We start from the raw sequence: 20,987 nt of genomic DNA, 5'->3' as shown, positions 1-20,987 counted from the left end.
CTATGGACTTGTACCCATATTGCTGTAGAATAAATTCCTAGAAGTATTAATTGTTGGGTCATAGGATGTATACATTTTATATTTTAATTGATACTTGACCAATTATATATAGAGATTTTCACATGAATATTCATGTTGTTTTTTATTCCTGATGTTGCTTTTTCCTTTCTTTTTAACAGTTCAAAGAAAGGTAAGGTTTTTCTTAGCATTTTCCAGTGGTTCTATAAGTCAAAATGAATTTTAAAAGTATGTAGCTCTCAGGTATCTGCTAAGACTAATGGTCTTTCAACTGCATTCTTGCCTGAAGAGCCTAGATGCCTCCAGGGTTACTGCTGAAGTAGCTTCTGGCTTCCTGAGCAGTGTGCCACTTCTCCTTCTCGGTCCTCAGGTTCCTACTTGTGTGTGAGAGCATGAGTCACAGTGTCAGAACACAAGTATGTGGCAGCAAAGACCTGAGGGCTGGTAGTCTGTATTGTTTTTTTTTTCCTTCTCTAGAACATAATATTATTTTAAAATGAACAAAAGTCAACACTAGGTAGTGATTAAGATTTTTTTCCTCCTTCTGTCATCAGTAATGTTTTATTATACACCCACGTTGTACTGGAGGCTACAGTTTTGTCCATATCCTTGGCATTTCATATATATACAGCAGTGAGACTCCTGTGCTTTGTTGATTATGACTTTTCATAGAACTATGGGAATCTTGCTATAAGCACAAGATTATACATGAGCTGGAAGTTAAGTACAGCACGATTATTATTAAGTACAGCATTGTCTCCTATATACTGTCCCACTAGCTTTCAAAAATTATATCTGATCATATATATTGATTAAAGCCCCAATCCAGCTTTAAAACTCTGAGTACTTCCCATTCCTTACAGGACAAAGTCCAATCTCCTTATCATGTTGTTTCTATCCTCAGTTTACCTTCCAACCACATTATCCTCCACCCCCTTCTGAACACCTTGCAGTCACTCCAGCCACTTCAAACTACTGTTGTATTCCTTAAAAACCAAATATATAATTTTTAATTCCTATGAATCAGTTTTTTTTCTATCTGTAATGCCTGTTCTACCACCACCTCACTTCCATTGCCTAATGTGTACCCCTGTTAATCCCTTTTCTGATTCGGCTCATCCTCCAAATCCCGCTCAGGTATCACCTTCTCCATGAAGCCTTCCCAGGATACAGTCCTCCCTCTCTGATAGCACGCAATAATGCACTCTCATTATTTGCCACTTCCTTGTGTTTTTGATGACTGTGGGCCATTGAGAGTGGAGACCATGTCTTGGTGTCCTAAGCACAGAACCTGGAACATTAAATCTTTGTTGAAGGAATGCATGGTCTTAATATTTCTGCCTGCTTCAAAAGATTTTCAATATAATTATTTTGACTTATCTTTATTTGAATATATTGATTACAGAAAAATGTTATATAGCTCTAAAAGATTGAAAATCATTTGGGAATTATTTTGCATAAGATACTTAAAGATTCCATTTTAAGAATATAAATTTCAATGTGATAATGATTATCAACACCCTTTAATTGAATTCAGACCTCACATCAAGGGCATTACTCATTTGAAATTTGTGGCAAATTTTTTTAATGACATTTGACTATAGTCTGAGGGTCTGTCCTGTTCATTGTTCTTGAAGTAAGAAAAAGATGTCCTACTCTGTGTAGCAGCCTCATGATGCTTTGTTTTATGGATGTCTTAACTCATGTTTCATGAACTCAGGATTCATCTCTCTGTGTCTTGCCAATTCTGTTTCACAAGCCTAATTTTTGTCTTGTGCCTTTCTCTTTTTAAAAAAAAAAATTTAGATTTAAAAAAAAATTAGATTCAGGTGGTACATGTGCAGGTTTGTTAATGAATACTTTGCATGATGCTGAGGTTTGGGCCTCAGTTGAGTCCATCACCCAAATAGTGAACATAGTACCCAATAGGTAGTTTTTCAGCCCTTTTCTTTCTCCCTTCCTCCCTTCTTTTGCAGTCCCCCATGTCTGTTCCCATTATTATGTCAGTGTATATCCAATGATTAGCTCTCACTTATAAATGAGAACACGGTATTTGGTTTTTTAGTTTCCATGTTAATTCACTTAGGATAATGGCCTCTAGCTATTTGTTGCAGCAAAGGACATGATTTTGTTCTTTTTTGTGGCTGCATAGTATTCCATAGTGTAAATGTACCACATTTTTTAAGCCAATCCTGTCTTGTGTCTTTCTTAATATCATAGTATCATATGTAAGCACAAAACAGTTTTTATATGGTACAATTAAAAAATCTAAAACACAAATTTGATCCTCTCAAACATCTGCATAAAACCCCTCAATGTCTCTACAATGCCTGCAGGATAAATGTCCAAACTCCTGACTATGGAAAAAGTTATGAAATTTTTCAATCTTTTATTTATCCCTGTTTATCTTTAAGCCCTGTGTCTTGCCACTGCCCCTTGTAGTTCAGGCAACCCTGTGCTCTCTCTTGCCTCTGAGGCCTACAGGTGTTGTTCCCTCTGTGTGGAATACCTGACCTTCAGACTTATTCACATTTGCAAAACATGCATGTATCTGTGTGGTTTTCAGATTAAGATTTATCTCTGCCACTAAACTGTGAACTCCATGAAAGCAAAGAGCACGTTTAACGCACTTACTATTGTGTGGCATCTTCCAGACACTCCATAAACACCTGCTGCACAAATAAATAAAAGAATGTCTCTTACCAGGTGTCCCCAGCATCTAACACAGTGCCTGGCACGTAGTAAAGCACCCAATATTTATAAATCAGTACATGTCAGTGATCATTTATAAAATCATAACAACTGTTCCTACTTTGTTTTGTATTTAAATATGGGACTTTTACTGTTTTGGAAGACTTTCACAAGAACTTTCTTACTTGAACCTCTGTCTTACTTGAACCTCTGCAGAAAAAACACTTCTATAAAGTAACACCTCCCTGTTTCTTTTTTATTTTGAACGCTGATTTGAAGAATTCCAATAATACAGTTTAACCATGTTAAATAATATAATGTGGTTAAGTGACCCTGTTGTGCTGTATGATGTAAAACAGAAAAAGAAACTGTTCCCATTCTGCCAGGTTTTAAATGGTAGCATATGAAACACTTAATTCTTTGTGCTGTCCAAGCTGGAATATTATAGGCATGGCAACATTCTTTTTCAGATTATAAAAAGAATCTGTTATTTAGTTATATGTACAAAATAACCACATCTGTCTATGCAAAAACACGTTTTTAGTAAAATGACCAGAGTTGAAAAGTACTAGGAGAGGACAGTCAAGGAAATACCACTGTATTTTGGGTGGGAGGGAGGAAAATGTTAAAGAATCTAGCATTGAGGTCATATTGCTTTCGAATATTGAAACTGAGTTTGGAATAAACCCTGTTGCATGGCAGTAGACAAAGACTTGCTAAACTAAATTACATGTAAATACTAAAATGGAAGGTGTTTGTGTTATGACAACATGATGTGATGAAACATTTACCTACATTTTAGAAGTAAGAAAAATGTAGAGATGCCTTTTGAATAACTAAGTGATCATACTGATTTTTTTAATCTCCTCTAACTACAAGAGACCTCAAAGCTCCCATATTTTACAAGTATGAGAACTCACTTCCAGAGAGGTTAGACAAATTGCCAAGGTTATTGAGCTAGTTAATTGCATAGCCAGGATTTAAAATCTAGGTTTTCTGATCCTCATTATTATGCTCTTTTATTTTTCTTACAAGGTTTCTACTATTGAATGTGTTTGGTTTTATAAATATCAATGAATCTTGAATGGATACTGTAGAAAACTACTTGAGACACTGAAAAGTTTTCTTGGGGGAAATAAAGATTTATGTAAATTCACAGGCATTGGCAATGTCACATGCTGCCTCAGCCTTTTATTGTGGGAGATAAATGGGACTAGGAAAATGAAATAGCACAGAAACAGTTCATCTATCCCCAACTCCTCCACCTGCAATACTGTTTCCTTTGTCCCCAGCACTACAAAAGAAAACTCAAGTTGCTAGCTGGTAAGATAGATGTTTTGCCTCCTATAGCCAATCTTTTCAGCCAGTATTTTTCCTGCTTGCAACTGACAGCACAGTCCCCCACCCCACATACCACATACACACATACATACACACCACCACTACCACTAAGAGTGCTGCCTCCAGTTTCCAATTCTGTTACAACTTTTGAGGCAAGAAGGTAAAACTTCAGCATTTTATAATTTATTTATACTATTCCTAACTAGTTGTTGACCATAAAGCCAAAGAATCTCCACTTGAATGACTTTCATATCTATCTAAGCAAACGCACCAAGATAGGAAACTGAAGTGAGGTATAACTCTTTCAAAGATAAATGCACAAGCCATTTTTGCAGGGATTATGTATAATACACACACACACACACACATATGTGTGTGTGTGTCTAAGTAACTCAAAAGAATCAACCGAGAAACCATTAAAGTAAGTTTCAGAAATGCATTAGAAAGGGCTTCTCACAGTTTTAGTAAGCTAATGACTTACTCTCCCAAGAGAGAGCTAGAATGTGAAGTGTTGCCCAAAATTATCTGACCTACAGTGAAGTACATTTGGGAAACTCTGCTTCCAGTGATTCTGGAGACATGGACCGGATCTGTCTAGCCATTTAAAGATGGGTGACCTAGTGGGCATGCTTCCACATGGCGCATACTACATATCAACATATGTGTGTTGATGCCAAAGAAGCTAAAATAAGTTGTTGTCAAAATATTTATGGGCTTGATTGAAGTTGTTAGCGTATATAAAAAGAAAATAAAGCTACCACATGGGTTTTAGTTTTTAGATTTTTTCTGTCTTCTGTTGACATGAGTGACAACCATAATCTTACATTCAAACAGCTTACATGTTAACTTAATTGTCATTGTATTTGATAAATAAAACTCTGGTGTTTGGGGTTGCTCTTTATTTTTGAAGCAACACCATATCGTTACCTTCAATCAGATTGTTAGAGAAATGTAGTTTCCTAGAATCACTTAGGTTACAAAAAGCTCTTTAAGTTTTCTAGTTAATAAATCTAAATCAAAGCTAGATCGAGCTAATCCCTTTTTGAGTAGGGAAAGCTCATTTCATTCATTGTGTGTGGTACGTTATCTCCTTGATTCCACTTTAAGTATCATGTGCTATAGCGCATTTGACCCTATTTCTTGTAATGTTTAAGGAAGTAATATTTCCATGTTTGATGATAGCTTCTTGTCAAGAGTGTTTTCAGGTGATCAATTTATTTTATTTTATGTTATTATTTTTTTTTTTGAGCGGAGTCTTGGTCTGTCGCCCAGGCTGGAGTGCAGTGGCCGGATCTCAGCTCACTGCAAGCTCCGCCTCCCAGGTTCACGCCATTCTCCTGCCTCAGCCTCCCGAGTAGCTGGGACTACAGGCGCCTGCCACCTTGCCCTGCTAGTTTTTTTTGTATTTTTTAGTAGAGATGGGGTTTCACCGTGTTAGCCAGGATGGTCTCGATCTCCTGACCTCGTGATCCACCCGTCTCGGCCTCCCAAAGTGCTGGGATTACAGGCTTGAGCCACCGCACCCGGCCAGGTGATCAATTTAAAGATAACACCTCAGTAAATACTACTACCATCTGGCATGGCATCTTTCTGAGGAATATATTGATAATCTCATAACTACTAAGCACTCCTCACTGGGCTTGACTTAGCACATATCCTCATTTGAATGTATTCTGCATAGCACACTCTGGAAAATTCACTCAAATTCTATAAACCTGCATACATTCCATTAATACTGCATCTCCAGAATGCCCTGTAAGAAAAATAGGTTTTTATTTGACATGCTTTTTGATAAGCATAACTTTCTAAATTTTGACACCCACTTAAAGGAAAGCAGAGCTGAGCCAGGACTCCTGCAGGAGCTGAGCCAGGACACTGTTCTTCTGCATTGAAAAGTTCTGATGTTTAAGACAGTATAATGGAAGAAAGGGAATGTATTTCCGTGTTAATCTTCTGTTACAAGTTTTCCACTTTATTTTCAAAACCCTAAATTGTTAGAACTTGTGGAGAGAAATAAAAACTCATTTTCACTGTGCCCAAGGAAGAAAAGAAAACATTTGGGTGGGTTTGAGTGCTGAGAATGGGAAGGTTTATGACTCCTTCCCTTGGGCAAACTATTAAACTATGGCTCCCTTCTCTATAATTGCTTTGGAAATGGTAACAGTACAACAGTACTGCCTGTGTATGTGCATATGTATGTTGACAGTTACAATAAACCAATAAAATGATCTATTTTCTCCTTATCCAAGGATTTCCTGCTGCAGATATTTACTGTGTTCCGAATATTGATACGCCCAGAGATGTTTCCAAAGGACTGGACTGTTATGCGCTTGGTTGCTAACAAGTAAGGCATTTAAGTTGATGATAATTGCAGCTCAATGTATAGAGGAAGAAGAGAGTACAAAATAATCTTTTTCATTTGATCTCAAATGTGAAGTGGTGGTTTTTTTGTTTTTTTGTTTTTGCCTCTGAATTAAACCTTTTAAAAAAATATTACCACTTGTCTTGAACTACTGTTTCCTTTATATAGATTACCATCATTCAAAAATCAAACAACATAATAGCATATGCATTGAGAAGTTCTGTTCCCATTGACCCTCTACCCCTAGGCTGTATAACCACTTGTATTTGTTTTTTACATGTCCTCCTAGTGTTCCTTTATACAGAGACCAGCAGGTAATGTAATATACACACTGTTCTGTATAACACTCTTAGAAATCCTGGCAACCTTTCCGAATTAATAGATAGAAAGCCTTTCATTCTTTTATGTATTTTCCTTTACAGCTGAATAATATTCCACTGAATGGCCATACCATAGTTTATTTAACCAATTCTCTGTTACTAGAAATTTGAAACATTTCTGATCTTTCTTAATTCATTATTAATTAATTCATTAATTCATGTATTAACAAAATACATACATTAAGCATCTGCCGTTTGCTCCACACTGGGAATAAGACATGACCCTTGAGGTGGACACATGGAGATTGAAGTTCTTTTTATTCATCCAAGTGGTATGGCCAATAAACAGCTGAAAATATTGCCCAGAGGAAACTTCAGAACAAAACATAGGCATTTGGGAGGTTATTGACATAAAGTTGATATCAGAATCTCTAGAAGATGATAAATTCAGTTTATATTAAGCATATCCAGCATGATCTGAGAGCAATACTAGAAGAGAGAGGAGCCAGGAAAGGATATTAGGGCAGTCGGAATGGCAGGAACTGATCCCGGAGAGTATGGTGTCATGGATTTATCTGCTCTCTCCACTTCCTGTCTCCATAGTCTCAGGATACAGAATGGAAAAGTGCTCTAGGAAACTGGCCTGGTCTTCACTTCCAAGCTTGTTATTTACCCTATTTCATTAGCATTCTCATTCTCACTCTTCAAGCCCACATTTGCCTGCTTCCCCTTCTTCCTCTTTTCCGAACGCCAACACCCTCATGCTCAGGATGAAGGTTGGATTCTCTAAGCATCTATCCATAGGCCACGGTCGCCCTGTGTTTTCTCCAGATGGCAAGCTTTGATGGTGGTGAGAGCTGCAGGAATATAGGATTCGATTTTGATTATATATATGCTCAATATGGCTTCTGCTGCAGTATACATTTTTAGACTTGGAGGTGTTGGAATGATGTGTTAAAAACTTTGTGAAGTAACAAATAGTATAACATAGCATATTATATTTTACATAAGTACAGAAGCAGCTTTTCCATTTTGAAGACTAATTGAGACTGTTGAAATAGCTCTCTTTAGAATTTAACATATTTAATTTGATATCTGTGAGTAGAGTCAACTATCTATTCATTTGGATGTCCCCATGCTACAGATTTAGGTGGGAGTTTTTGCTCATGCATCTGGCCTTATAACCAAAGAGCAAGCATTCTGGGTACCTGGAAAGGGCTGTGAGGTAATCCAAGGAGCCAGATGGGAAGAGGTCCAGGCTATGGACATCATCATCATGCAGCATCAACATTTGGTCATTCTGCCTGACTCATGTGCAGAGGAATATTTTGGATTGAATTAAAATTTCAGTGGTAGAAATTCAAACTGAAAGTAACATTGACATTTTATTCCTTACATATACAATTTCTGCTTAAGCTTGCCTAAAATTGTGACAACCGTGTGGCTTTTTGATATTAAATACTGCCTCTGTCTGCTCCATCTTTACTCCAATTTTGAAGACCTTATGGTCACACAAGTGGATAGCAGTCTGAGAAGTATAGATTCTGCTTTTGAGTAAACACACAGTGTTCAGAATTTTCATTTACAGTGTTAACCAAATAGGAAGATGATTTTGTTAGAGGTGAGCTCTGTGTAATACATTTAAACAGAAGATTATTCCCATAGCAAACCCAATAAATGTGCCGTCACTCTTTGCTAAATGTAGTGACTTCATTCCATTGCCACCCATGTGAGTGCTGGTAGGAGTATGGTGCTGCCTCTCCACTGGCAATGGCTGGTGGCTGCGAGTCCAGCCTCATTCATGGACAGAATTCTAGACACTCCAGTGTCTAGAGAGACCACTGCCAAGTTGGAGCAGCCAGTCTGCTGCACGTTCTTGCTCTTGCCTCTTCTTTCCTCTGCTCTCCTCTTTTAATAGTCTAACCATTCTCCTCCATTCAAGTCATGAAAGCAGATGAGGTTTGCTTTGCTTCATAAATGCAGCATAGTCCAGAAATTAGCCCTCTACTATTTATGCTTTGTGAAGAATATTAACCCATATAGTATTGGTAGAAAACTAGATTTCTGAAAGATGTTAAGGACATCTTAAATATGTTAAAGAGCATACACTAGGAAGAAAAGGTTTCCGCTTGGCTAAACCATGTTGAAGCATGTTGCAAGAGTTACATCTACGTCTCTGAAGTTGACCACCTTTTCTTCCATAGTTTCAGTTTTCTTAGACAAAACATTTGTTCAGGGCCTCTCAACGTGGCATTTTAACCCAAACTTCCACTTTTATTAACCCAGTCGTGTGCTTAATGCATGTCAAATTGATAGCAGATGGCTGAGAAGTCACCATTGCCCTACCCTTGAACTCAATTGAATTGCTCATCCCTCAAAATGAATGTTCTTTTTTGTGTTGGTCTTTTCTTCCTGTGTTTTCAAGTAAATTAAATGCCTTTAACTTTCATCTATAAGCTGTGTTGTTCCAAATCTTGTAGCTTGCCTGCTTCGTGTGAAGCTCTGCCAGAGTTTGTGACCAGACACCTGGTGATTTGTATGGTTCTTTATTTTTTTCTACCTGCATGCCTAATATTGTATAACATAGCAAGTGTGCCCACTCACAATTCTGCAAGGGCAAGAAGCATTTCTTCTCTTTCTTGTTTGCTGCGGAGCTATCTCATGACCCCCTGTAAGTTCTTGGTAGATGTTTCTGATGAGAACAACTGCTCAAGCTAATAAAGAAGAAACATAAGGAAGATTAAAATTAAGTACCAAAAATACAGGACACTTTGAAACAAGCTTCTCTCCACCCCCTTCCCATACACATTGTGAAATAAAGTACAAAAATAAAGTCACAGCTTTATACATATTTTCAAGAAGAAAAATCTTGTAACATACTTGCTTACTGAGGAAAGGAAAAACTCTCTCGATCTTCAGTTGAAATTTCAGGCCTTTATTTTGGTTATCTTATGTGCATATTGGCCTCAAACATATCATACATTAACCAACTTGGGTTTCAAATGAGATCTACATAGCCAAAAAGGGATTTGTTAAATCAAAGTTTCTTAGAGAGATTGTCCATTCATTTACTGACCCATTTATTCAGCCAGTATTCTCCAGTGCCTAATGGTTAAAATAAGTACTATAAAGACAAAGAGCACAGGTCTATGAGGGTGTTATGAAATGAACATTGTTCTGGACTAGTACAGGAGGGGTCTTTCATGAAGGAGTGAGGCTTGAACTGAAAGCTAAGCAGGGGGTAACAAACAGCAAAGGAAGAATGATTCTATCAGTAGGAATATCATCTACAAAGGCCCTGTGGTCAGAGTAAATGTGGCACACTCAAGGAACTGAAAGACTGTTAGTGTGGCTGAAATGTGGGGAGGGAAGGAACCAGTAAAGATGAGGTTGGTGGAGGAAGACAGAGCCCAGATATTGGTATGTAGAGAGACCAAAGAGAAACCAGGGAGAACCAGTTAGGAGCTTACTGCAGCCAGCCAGGTAAGAGATGTTGATGATGGCTTGGACAGGCAGATAGCAATGAAGGTAGTAAGAAGATTGGTTTGGGAAATAAGGATGATAAGACTTGCAAGTGACTGGGTGTGGGTGGGAGAAAAGAAAAGTAATGGAAGATGTTCCTTAGATGCTTGGCCTAAGCAAAAGGATGAATTGTGATGCCATTCACCTAGGTGGATAAAATGGAGAGAGGAGTAGCATTGAGGATGAGAGAATTGAGGAATTCCATGTTGAACGTAAGTTTGAGGTATATTAGATTTCCAAGTGGAAATGTAGAAGGGAAAGCTACACATGCTTGCATGGAGCTCAGGGATGACGTTGGGGCTGGACATGTATGTTTGGGCTCCTCAGCATATGGTCAGGATTTGAAGCCTTGGAACTGAACAAGAGCACTGAGGAAGAAAGTACAGACTGAAAAGAGAGAGACAGTACTGAGTCCTGGGGCATGCCAACATTTTAAAAGTCGGGAAGTGGAGAGGTATCCAGTGAAGGAGACTGAAAAAGAACAGCCTGTGATGTAAGATGAGAACCAGCGAAGTATAGTGTCCCGTGAAGAAAGCATTTCAAGAAGGAAGCAGTATCTAGAGCTGCTGGGAGGTTGGTGGTGATGTGGACAGACAACTTGTCCCGAGATTTGGAAGTGCGGTGGATAGTGGTGGCCATGACAAGTGTTGTTTCAGTGGAGCGGTAAAAAGGAAAACCTGATTAGAGTGAATTCAAGAGTGAATAGGAATTGAGAAACTAAAACAGCAATTACAGGAAGAGTTTTGCTATCAAAGGGAGCAGAGAAACAGGGCTGTATCTGGAAGGAGATACTAGGACTGGGATTCTTTTTAGAATATGGGATATTACAGCATGTTGATTTACTAATAGGAATGGCCCTGTTAGTAAAAGACAGAAATATTGGTGCTAAAGAAAACAGGGATAATTAAAAGAGCAATGTCCTTGGGCAAGCAGGGATGGGATTGCATGTAAGGTTGCTACGTATGCCTGCCCAAGAACTATCTGCTACCTGTCCATGACAAGCTTGCACATAAAAATAAATCATCAGTGTAAGCATGCAGTATAATTAAACTGACATTGTTTTTTGTGGTAAGATTTTCTCAAGGAAGGAAGCTTCCTACACTTAGAGCAGCATTGATCTAGTGCACATGAAGAAAGCTAGGAGCATTGACAGTTTATCCATAGTAACAGGAAGGAAGGCGGAATATGCCCTACTGACCCTGAAAAGTTGAGTGGTAGAGTAGCTAATCTGCTGAGCATCCATTGACACAGCTACTATTGTTTTGTCTTTGGCTTGTTTAATTAAATGTAGTTATCCTTAAAGGCTTTTACTGTTCAGGGAGAGAATAGATATTTATTTATTTATTTATTTATTTATTTTTATTTTTTTTGAGACGGAGTCTCGCTCTGTCGCCCAGGCTGGAGTGCAGTGGCGCAATCTCGGCTCACTGCAAGCTCCGCCTCCCGGGTTTACGCCATTCTCCTGCCTCAGCCTCCCGAGTAGCTGGGACTACAGGCGCCCGCCATCTCGCCCGGCTAGTTTTTTTTTTGTATTTTTTAGTAGAGACGGGGTTTCACCGTGTAGGCCAGGATGGTCTCGATCTCCTGACCTCGTGATCCACCCGTCTCGGCCTCCCAAAGTGCTGGGATTACAGGCTTGAGCCACCGCGCCTGGCTAGATATTTATTTTTTATCAAAACTATATATTACTATGCTGAATGTGCCAAACTTGAATAGTTATAGCAAATAATGACAAAAAAATTGCTTGCACAATCCATCTCCTCCAGGTGAGTTGTGAGGAGTTGGTAGAGAGAATGAATGCATGAAGGAAAGGCTTTCTTAGGGTTTAAGCCTAAAAGGTCAAAACAGAGGCTGTTGGCCATATGAGTGGTTTTCTACCAGTACTGCCCAGTGAAGTGCTGGTAAAAAGAGTTTTCAGAGTCACTCCATGTAAATCCTTTTCCATTCCTTTTGCTTCATCCACACTGCATGCCCCATTGACTGAAAACAAAATCACTCCTTTCTCTGCTTCCCTGCTTTAGCTGATTCTGTGCCCTCCACTTAGATCAGCTTTGCCCCTGTCTAATTTCAGTCTGTTCAAAATAGCTTAAAAATAAAACAAAAGTTGTATAAACTTCACATTTTAGAGTCATCTAATATGGCAAACAAGTATAACAAAGCATAGACTCAAATGTAATCGTTAAGGCCACAGTCATTTAACACACACTTACTAGTCTCTGCCACTGTGGATGCCGTGGCAAACAAGGCCAAATTCCCAGATGCCATTGCTCTCTAAGTCCCAGCCCTTCCTTGTCTTCTCTTCCATGTGTAACACCAGTCCTCAAAATAAGAAGGATGACCACATGCATCAGAATCACCTGATTGGGCCTGGTTGCAAACCTCCCAAGCCATAGGTAGTGGTAAGACCCTGAAGTCTTAAGCATCCTTTGGGTGATTCTCATGCATGCTGAAGTTTGAGAACCACTAGTTTGGATGCATTCCCACATTGGTTATCCAGGAATTTCATCTCCCCTAAATATCTTTGTGTTGATTTTTCGCTGCCCCAATTAATCCACCAGGTTGTAGGGAAATTGTTGGACTCCAGGTTCAGATGTCCTTAGTTTTTCATTATATACACATCAATATTGTCGAGACCCAGATTATCCACAAAGGTATTTCTCTCAGTCCATGTATGATTTTTGGGCTTGTGTTTGAGCAGATTATCAAATTGGAGTAATTAAAAAGAAATTATGGGAGATAAGCTTTCCTGGGTGAGAGTGAGAGGGAGAAATAGGGTTGCTTGAAGTTATTTCTTAAGCCCAAAATGAGATGGCAACTGTAAAACCATAAAGCAATAACTTTGATTTCCTGTACACCAGTTTCTCTTTTAGACGTAAGTTTTATCATGCTGTGCCTGTAGATTATGATTGTCAAAAATGATCCTAGTGCATGCCTTGCTGTGGCAGTAATCGGTAATTTGGGCCACGCACAGTGGGGCCGAGGAGGGCAGATCACTTGAGGTCAGGAGTTCGAGACCAGACTGACTAACATGGCAAAACCCCATCTCAACTAAAAATACAAAAATTAGCCTGGTGCAGTGGTGGGCACCTGTAATCCCAGCTACTTGGGATGCTGAGACAAGAGAATCGCTTGAATGTGGGAGGCAGAGGTTGCAGTGAGCAACCTGCTCAATGGAGTGCACTCACTGGAGTGCACTCACTGGAGTGCACTGCATTCCAGCCTGGGTGAGGGAGAGACTCAGAAAGAAGGAGAAGAGAGAGAGAAAGAGAGAAAGGAGGGGAGGGGAGGGGAGGGAGAGGGGAAGGAAGGAAGGTAAATAAAGAATAAACCAGTAATTTGGCCATTTGTGGTAGCAGATTGAAAATCTTTTTTGACTATTGAGTTGGAACACTGAGATTTGCAATATCCCCATGTTCAAACACTGAGTCATGAGTGAAAGAATGAAACCAGAGAAGCCACATGGTTTTGGATAAATTGAAACAGGTAAAGAATGGTCCATAAACACCACAGGTATCCACTAAAATGAAAGAGCAATAATGTATAAATGCCTCTGGCTGGCTTAGGGACCTGTGTGTTAGGAAATGGTCTCAGTGATGAGTTACCGTAGAAAGCTCTGGGAACTGCCTTGGTGGCTTGGGCTGAATGTTATAGGTAGGAAAGAAAAGCCTTTGAACAGTCATTTTAAGATCTTTCTAGCCCTGAGCAGTCATATTTTTGGAGGCCCTACTCCTCATCCTATCAAACACTGAGTAGACCCACATGCCACATTGGCTACAATTTTGCTGAAGAAAAAATTATAAGTATTTTTTATATTTGCTTCTTAATTATTGGCTTATCAAGTAAAATAATTTAATTTTGATTGGCTGTGATTTCTCAGCATTTATGTATACTATATTTAGCAATTGTAAAATTATAAAATCTGTAATTTTAAAATTGCATAAATATTGGACAATTAATGAAAGTCATCGTGTCCCTTTCTGTGGACATGTAATTATTCATTATTTTTACTTTTTATTTTGCAGTTTCAATTTGGTTGCATAACATTCTTTCAGGTCTCAATGTTTTCGAAAGTCCCTGAAAGGCTCACAGGCCCTATGCCCTGTGCCTCTTTCTGCCTAATGGTAAGGCAGCCCTGATAAGAGGGTGAGGTGTTCAATCTAGAAATAAGAACTGCAGGCCCCATATGAACCGTGCTAACATTCCAGAAGTCAGGAGAATGCTGAAGCAAAATTTGTGGGAATATTTCTGACTCCAGCCACTCCAGAGCCTTGCTCTTCATTGAGTGGCTGCAAACCAACAGCATTAGCATCCGCTGGAACTTGTTAGAAATGCAAAATCTCCAGTCCCACTCCAGGGTTGCTGGATCATCTGCACTTTAACTAGATCACCAGGTACCTGTTAAAGTTTGAGAAGCACTGCTCTAAGGTAAAGCAGTGGTTCTCAGCTCTGGACCATAAGAATCACTTGGGAATTTTGACAATCTTGATATTCTGATTGTAGCCCAGACCAATCAGAAGTCTCTGACAATGTGACCCAGACATCGTATTTTAAAAGCTCCCAGGTGATTCTAGGGCCCAGGGCAGGTTGGGAGCCACTGTTCCATAGTAAGGCCACGAGGTTCCATGTTGTTTACCAGCAAGTGTACCTCAAAAAGCCACAAATATTTTTTGTGTGTTTGGGATCCACCATGTAAATAACAATTTGGTAATCTTTGCCATGGATGGAATAACCTCTCTCCCTTGGAAGGTTGAGTTTGTTAACTCCTTTCTGTGACATTTGGCCTGACAGTCCAAATTCCAGATATGTCATGTTTCACTAACACCAGAGGTATTGTGTCCGAACATCAGTCTAAGCTGAAACTGTGGGCCACAAGGTGATTTTTAATGTAAACCTCAGGTGTAGTGGGACTGTGTATATTTCTCCGTTGAACATCAAAGCAGAAAGTTTGTGCTTATAACCGTATGTTAAGGATACAGATTTTTCTTTTCTTTCTTTTTTTTTTTTTTTTTGAGACGGAGTCTCGCTTTGTCGCCCGGGCTGAGTGCAGTGGCGCGATCTCAGCTCACTGCAAGCTCCACCTCCCAGGTTCACGCCGTTCTTCTGCCTCAACCTCAGCTGTGACTATAGGTGCCTGCCATCACGCCCAGCTAATTTTTTTTGTATTTTTAGTAGAGACGAGGTTTCATCGTGTTAGCCAGGATGGTCTTGATCTCCTGACCTCATGATCCGCCCACCTCGGCCTCCCAAAGTGCTGGGATTACTGGCATGATCTACCATGCCCGGCCCAGATTTTTCTTCTTTACACTTAGAAGTCCAGTGATCTTGCTAGATGCTAGGCAAGAACAGCTTCCTTGCCTGATAGCCTTTTATTTTCTGATGATTCAGCTTCAGTTTCATATAGTAAAACCTGAGTAAAATACTTTGGAACATTAATGATGTCTTCAGTTATCATTGATTTTTCCAGTGTCTATGGGAAATTGGCACATTATACCATCATTTGCAGGTGATGTTTATCTTTGATATGACTTTGTCTGATGATACCTGCCATTTAGGGGACTGAAAAAACCATAAGACTTCTCAATCTCATAGGTTTTTCTTATACTTAAATTTAATAGTAAGATTCACTGAAAGGTGCATATGACATATATAAAATGCACACCCATGTAACAATGCCTGTTCATGGTAGAGCAGATTCCCATGAAATTGTGGTTTTGTTTCCTTTTCGTTACCTTGAACTTCCACATTTAACCATCAACTTACCCTTACCCTTGTTAATGTTTCCCTACCCCACAAGAAAGCTATAATAGTGAGTTTCCCAGCAGATAACAATAACGAATATTTGTCTTTGAAAGTCTGTGTTTTTCTAATTAGTAAATATAATCTTTATTAGCAAGATAGCCAAGGTATGAAGTTGATCATGTATTTTGTTTTCTTTTGTTTTTTCATTTTACCTAGGGTGACATAAATACATCCTCCAATTCCAAATCCCATGAAGAGAACTGAGGCTTTATCATATCACACACTCATTGCACATGCATCTTAGAATTCTAAGGTCAAAAAAATTTTAAATATCAACAATTTATATATTGGTCCTCAGTTTATAGCAGCTCAGGGAGTGGCTTATCTTGCTTTAGTATAATGTTGTATTAAACATTAAGTGAACCAATTGGAAATATATTCAACTTTAAATATTTATCTTCTGGTTATAAAAATTAGCAGATTTTGACCAAATTGCAGAGCTCTAGAACTAACCACCAAATCCTTCTTTTTAAAATCTCCCCATTGAGCTACCTGTGTCTGTATTGGTCAGGCTTTTCCTGATTTCTCCGGCCCTGGAGATGACCCTTTCTCTGAATGTCTGTAGCACTCTGTCGGTTTCGCACAGCTTAGTACTGGGTTATAGACGATTTCACAGTCTATAATTGTTTCTTTAGTGGCAGTCTTGTTGCCCTTAAAGAGGGAATCTGCTTTCCATAGCTCTCCCATGCCCTCTAATACCTTAAACAGGGGAGAACAGAGAGAAGGCTAATAAATACTCAGTGTATTCTATTATTTTTTCTATCCATTTTGTCTTTGAGCTCCATTTTTTCCTCTGTATTTTAAAAAGCATGACTTTCTTTTATGATAATCAAATATGGAATGTTGCCTATAATCCTAGCACTTGAGGAGGCCCAGACAGGAGAATAGCTTGAGGTCAGGAGTTCAAGACCAGCCTGGTCGACACAGCGAGACCCCGTCTCACAAAAACTGAAAAACCATTTGGCTGGACACAGCAGCAGGCACCTGTAGACCCAGCTACTTGGGAGGCTGAGGCGGGAGGATCACTTGAGCCCAGGAGTTCGAGGCTACAGTGAGCTGTGATCATGCCACTGCACTCCAGCCTGGGCAACAGAGCAAGACCCTGTCTCGAAAACAGAAAAATATGGAATGTTATGTTTGTAGTAAATCATTTTGTTTTGTTTGGAAATTAACAAAAAACATTACAAAACATCAAGGTAATAATATATTTCTGTCTGCGTCATATGAATTCATAGATCTTTTGTGTATCAGTTTACAAAGGACCTGATTTCAGTGATAGATTCCTTCCCCTTTTTTTGACCCATCATCTCTTTTTTGTTTCAAATATGAATTATTTAATATTGCTCCAGATGCTTACTGAAGATTTTATTTTATCTTAGTAGCTTTTTATTCTTGTATACTAAATGATTTTCACTAATACGAAGTTTTCACCTTGACATTTTTTTTATCACTAGTGTTATTATTACAACAGTTCTGTACCTCTCAGATGCACTTCGTAAGAACTTCTTAAATGAAAACTTTGATTATAAGGTAAGTATTCATTTAGATGACTCTCCTGCTTGGGCTAGAAGAATCACATTGTATTATAGGAAATTACCTAACATTCTCTTGGGCCATGTTAGTTTTAACTGTGAGTAATATTAGAATAGTTTTCATTTTATTTGTGAACAAATGAAGGCTGTAATAATGCTTATCGACCTGGGAAATCATAGCGCTTAAAAGGAGATAGTTTTTTATTGTTACTATACATTTTAATTCTTGCTCTTTTCTGTATGATCCCTGTTTATGACAAAGGAGACTTAGAACATAGTGTTTTTTACTTTTTAGAAATGGAGTTTATATGAAGAAAACATATACAAAGTAGATAAGTTTCTTATCTCTCTGTCTTCCCATATTTTAGAATGAATTAATGAAAAGAAAAAATGAAACATTGGTAAGGTTCTTTAAGGCAGAACCCTCTGTGTATCTAGGATATAATGTGATATGCCTGGGTGCCTACAAATTCTTGATATACTATTTTTCAAAGAGCAAATGATAAACAGCAAAGATGAGCAGTGCCTATCTTGGCTTTCTTCCTGAATGGTGGTTCTTTGTTTTGGGCATCTTTGTTCTTACTCTGTTCTTACATATTTCATATTAAACATTTTTATAAAATTTCCTTATTGGATAATAAGAAAATACAAAAAAGCACAAATACAATAAAAAAGGAATTTTAATAGTTACATAATATTTGTCTACATCGTAGCTTATAATATATCAAAATCTCATATTTCATTCTAATAAATTACTCATTTTATGTACATTCTTACAAAACTTGGCATATATCCCTAATTATTTCTTTGGTTCTTTTTTTGTTTCTGGTGTTTTTGTTTTTTGAGACAGAATCCTGCTCCGTTGCCCAGGCTGGAATGCAGTGGCACGATACCGGCTCAGTGCCACCTCCACCTCCCAGGTTCAGGCGATTCTCTTGCCTCAGCCTCCAGAATAGCTGGGATTACAGGCGCACACCACTATGCCCGGCTAATTTTTTTTTTTATTTTTAGTAGAGATGGGGTTTTGCCATGTTTGCCAGGCTGGCCTTGAACTCCTGACCTCAGGTAATCTGCCTGCCTCAGCCTCCCAAAGTGCTGGGATTACAAGCATGAGCCACCGCACCCGGCCCTTAATTATTTCTTTAGACAAATCTTTATTAGTGGAATTGTTGAGTGAAAGGTTGTACCAATTACCTTTGATTGCCTCTTTTCCTGCAGCTAGACCAACACTAGATGAGATTTTTTTTCTGACACATAAAGAAAAAATCCTGTTTGCTTTAGTTTACATTTCTCATTAGTTATTACTTGTTGACTAGCTACTAGTTACTGATCAAATTTCATATTTTTGTGAATTGTTCTTGACTGTGTGTGTGTGTGTGTGTGTGTGTGTGTTTTAGAAAGAATCTCTCTCTGTCACCCAGGCTGGAGTGCAGTGGCACAATCTTGGCTCACTGCAGCCTCGGCCTCCAAGGTTGAAGCAATTCTTTGGCCTCGACCCATCGGGTAGCTGGGACTACAGAAGCATACCACCAGGCCCGGCTACTTTTTGTATTTTTAGTATAGGCGGGGTTTCACCACATTGGCCAGGCTGGTCTTGAGCTCCTGACCTTGTGATTCGCCTGCGTTGGCCTCCCAAAGTGCTGGGATTACAGGCGTGAGCCACCGCACCTGGCCTGTTCTTGACTGTTATTCATTATTTTACTTAAGGTTTCATTACATTCTTTTTTATTTGTAAGAGCTCTTTATATATAACAGATACTGATTCTGTGTCATACGTCTCCTGGTTTGTTATTTGTCTTTAATTTTACATGGTGTCAGTGGAGAAGTGTGTTCCTTCCATTATGTCCTTTTTTTTTGCTAAGTTTATTTCGGGGAACTTTATTCAGATCTCTTTCTGATTCTGTTTTTTGGTATAAGAAAACTTAAAAGATTTGCCTGGGCAGGGAATTTTTATATAATGTCTGAATTTAAAGCAATTAGCATATCTGAAGAAGTGTATGCATTTTTTACAAGTTCTACGCTAAAAGGAGTTCCAAAAATGAACTCACACAGGAATAAAGAAATCCATCTTATACCTCATCTTCTTGGAGATACTCAGACATATTACAAGAGAAATCACACATCTACCTTTTAGGATATACCAAAAAGCTCATGAAACCTGGAATACAGCTTTGGCGCAATATACACCTAGCTAATAATAGTACTTATTTATTTAGTTACTTCTTTGTTTTAGAAAATTTCAAGCATATGTACAAATAGAATAGTATAATGAACCCCCATGATGTACCCATATCCGGCTTCATCTGTTATCAACTCATGGTCAGTCTTACTTCAACTATACCCTCAACCACTTTTGAAGCAAATCCAAAATACTATGTCACTTCACCTGTCAATATGCTTGTAACACCATAGTATTGAAATATCTTGTTCTTGTTTTAGATCTGGGATTCCTACTTTTATCTCGCAGTCATTTTTATAAACCAGTTGTGTCTGCAGTTGGAGATGTTCACACCTTCCAAGAAGAAAAAGGTGTTAGAAAAGTAAGTATCAATGTATAATCAGGTGAGAAGTGTTGCCTCTTAAAGAATATTTAGTTCAAATGATTCATAAATTAGAATGCCCATAACTGGAAATCACACAGTGAAGAAACGGTGACCAGGGGGTCAAAAAGCAGCCTTTTCTTGACGTTTTAATATTTCAAACATGTTTACACTTTGTTTTGACCTGGCTCTTTCAGGATTCAAAATGTCTATAGATGCAAAAAATTATGAAACAGATCTGTTTTACTAAAAGGTTTACATGAGGATTTGACTTAGAGGCATCGTGACATGTATATTAAACATCTTTAATTAAAAACTCCTTGCCTTTTAATTCAGAATGATAGATTGTATCCTAAAGACACACAAATACTTCTTTGTTCTGGAGGTGTTGTATCAGGTTTGGTTTTTTGTTCTATTTCAGGTATGGTGACATGCGGGTAACAATGGGTTGTGAAATTTTCAGCATGTGGCAAAACCTGGGTAAGTGAGGAAAAGAGAAGCCACATCTACTGTACAGTTCCTCGCTGTACCTTGAAGTGTACAAATGAAGAAAAGCAATTTACCAGTGACACCATTTGAAACCGAATGTCTAAATTAATAAACATCTATAGAAAGTAATTGACACTTTGGCACTGAATAAGGTTACAACAAATTCTTTAAATTGGTCTCTAAGAAAAGTCACCTTACCTTTGTGTGTTTCATTATTAATTAATGATAAACTTTATAATCTAGCATTGCTCCAACATTACACATATTTCCAGCAATGAGGTAACCTTTCAGAATTTGGAACTGTAACAACTCAAAATTTCTAGAACTCTGAATTGAAGCTATGAATCATAATAAATTTAGGTTAAACTTCATG

General features: G+C 38.4%; 1 protein-coding gene and 1 long non-coding RNA gene across 3 annotated transcripts in view; one reads left to right on the top strand and one right to left on the bottom strand.

The window, feature by feature from the left end:
* DOCK4 (dedicator of cytokinesis 4) overlaps positions 1–20,987 on the top strand; it is a 473,748-nt gene that overhangs the window by 367,874 nt on the left and 84,887 nt on the right. For both annotated transcript variants that reach the window (XM_023228190.3, XM_023228191.2), the window contains exons 27-30: positions 6,300–6,394; positions 17,508–17,583; positions 20,025–20,125; positions 20,547–20,605. In XM_023228190.3, the coding sequence (XP_023083958.1) occupies positions 6,300–6,394; positions 17,508–17,583; positions 20,025–20,125; positions 20,547–20,605 (331 nt within the window). The remainder of the gene's footprint in view (positions 1–6,299; positions 6,395–17,507; positions 17,584–20,024; positions 20,126–20,546; positions 20,606–20,987) is intronic.
* On the bottom strand, positions 7,032–20,921 carry LOC111553410. The gene is made up of 2 exons (XR_002734942.1): positions 20,813–20,921; positions 7,032–9,446 (listed from the first exon to the last, which is right to left on the bottom strand). It is a non-coding gene; the product is annotated as an uncharacterized LOC111553410 (long non-coding RNA).

Source organism: Piliocolobus tephrosceles, chromosome 8 (genome assembly GCF_002776525.5).
Source record: "Piliocolobus tephrosceles isolate RC106 chromosome 8, ASM277652v3, whole genome shotgun sequence".
In the NCBI taxonomy this organism is placed as follows: Eukaryota; Metazoa; Chordata; class Mammalia; order Primates; family Cercopithecidae; genus Piliocolobus; species Piliocolobus tephrosceles.
The sequence above is the reverse complement of the archived record's forward strand: the minus strand, read 5'-3'. Positions and strand labels throughout refer to the sequence as shown.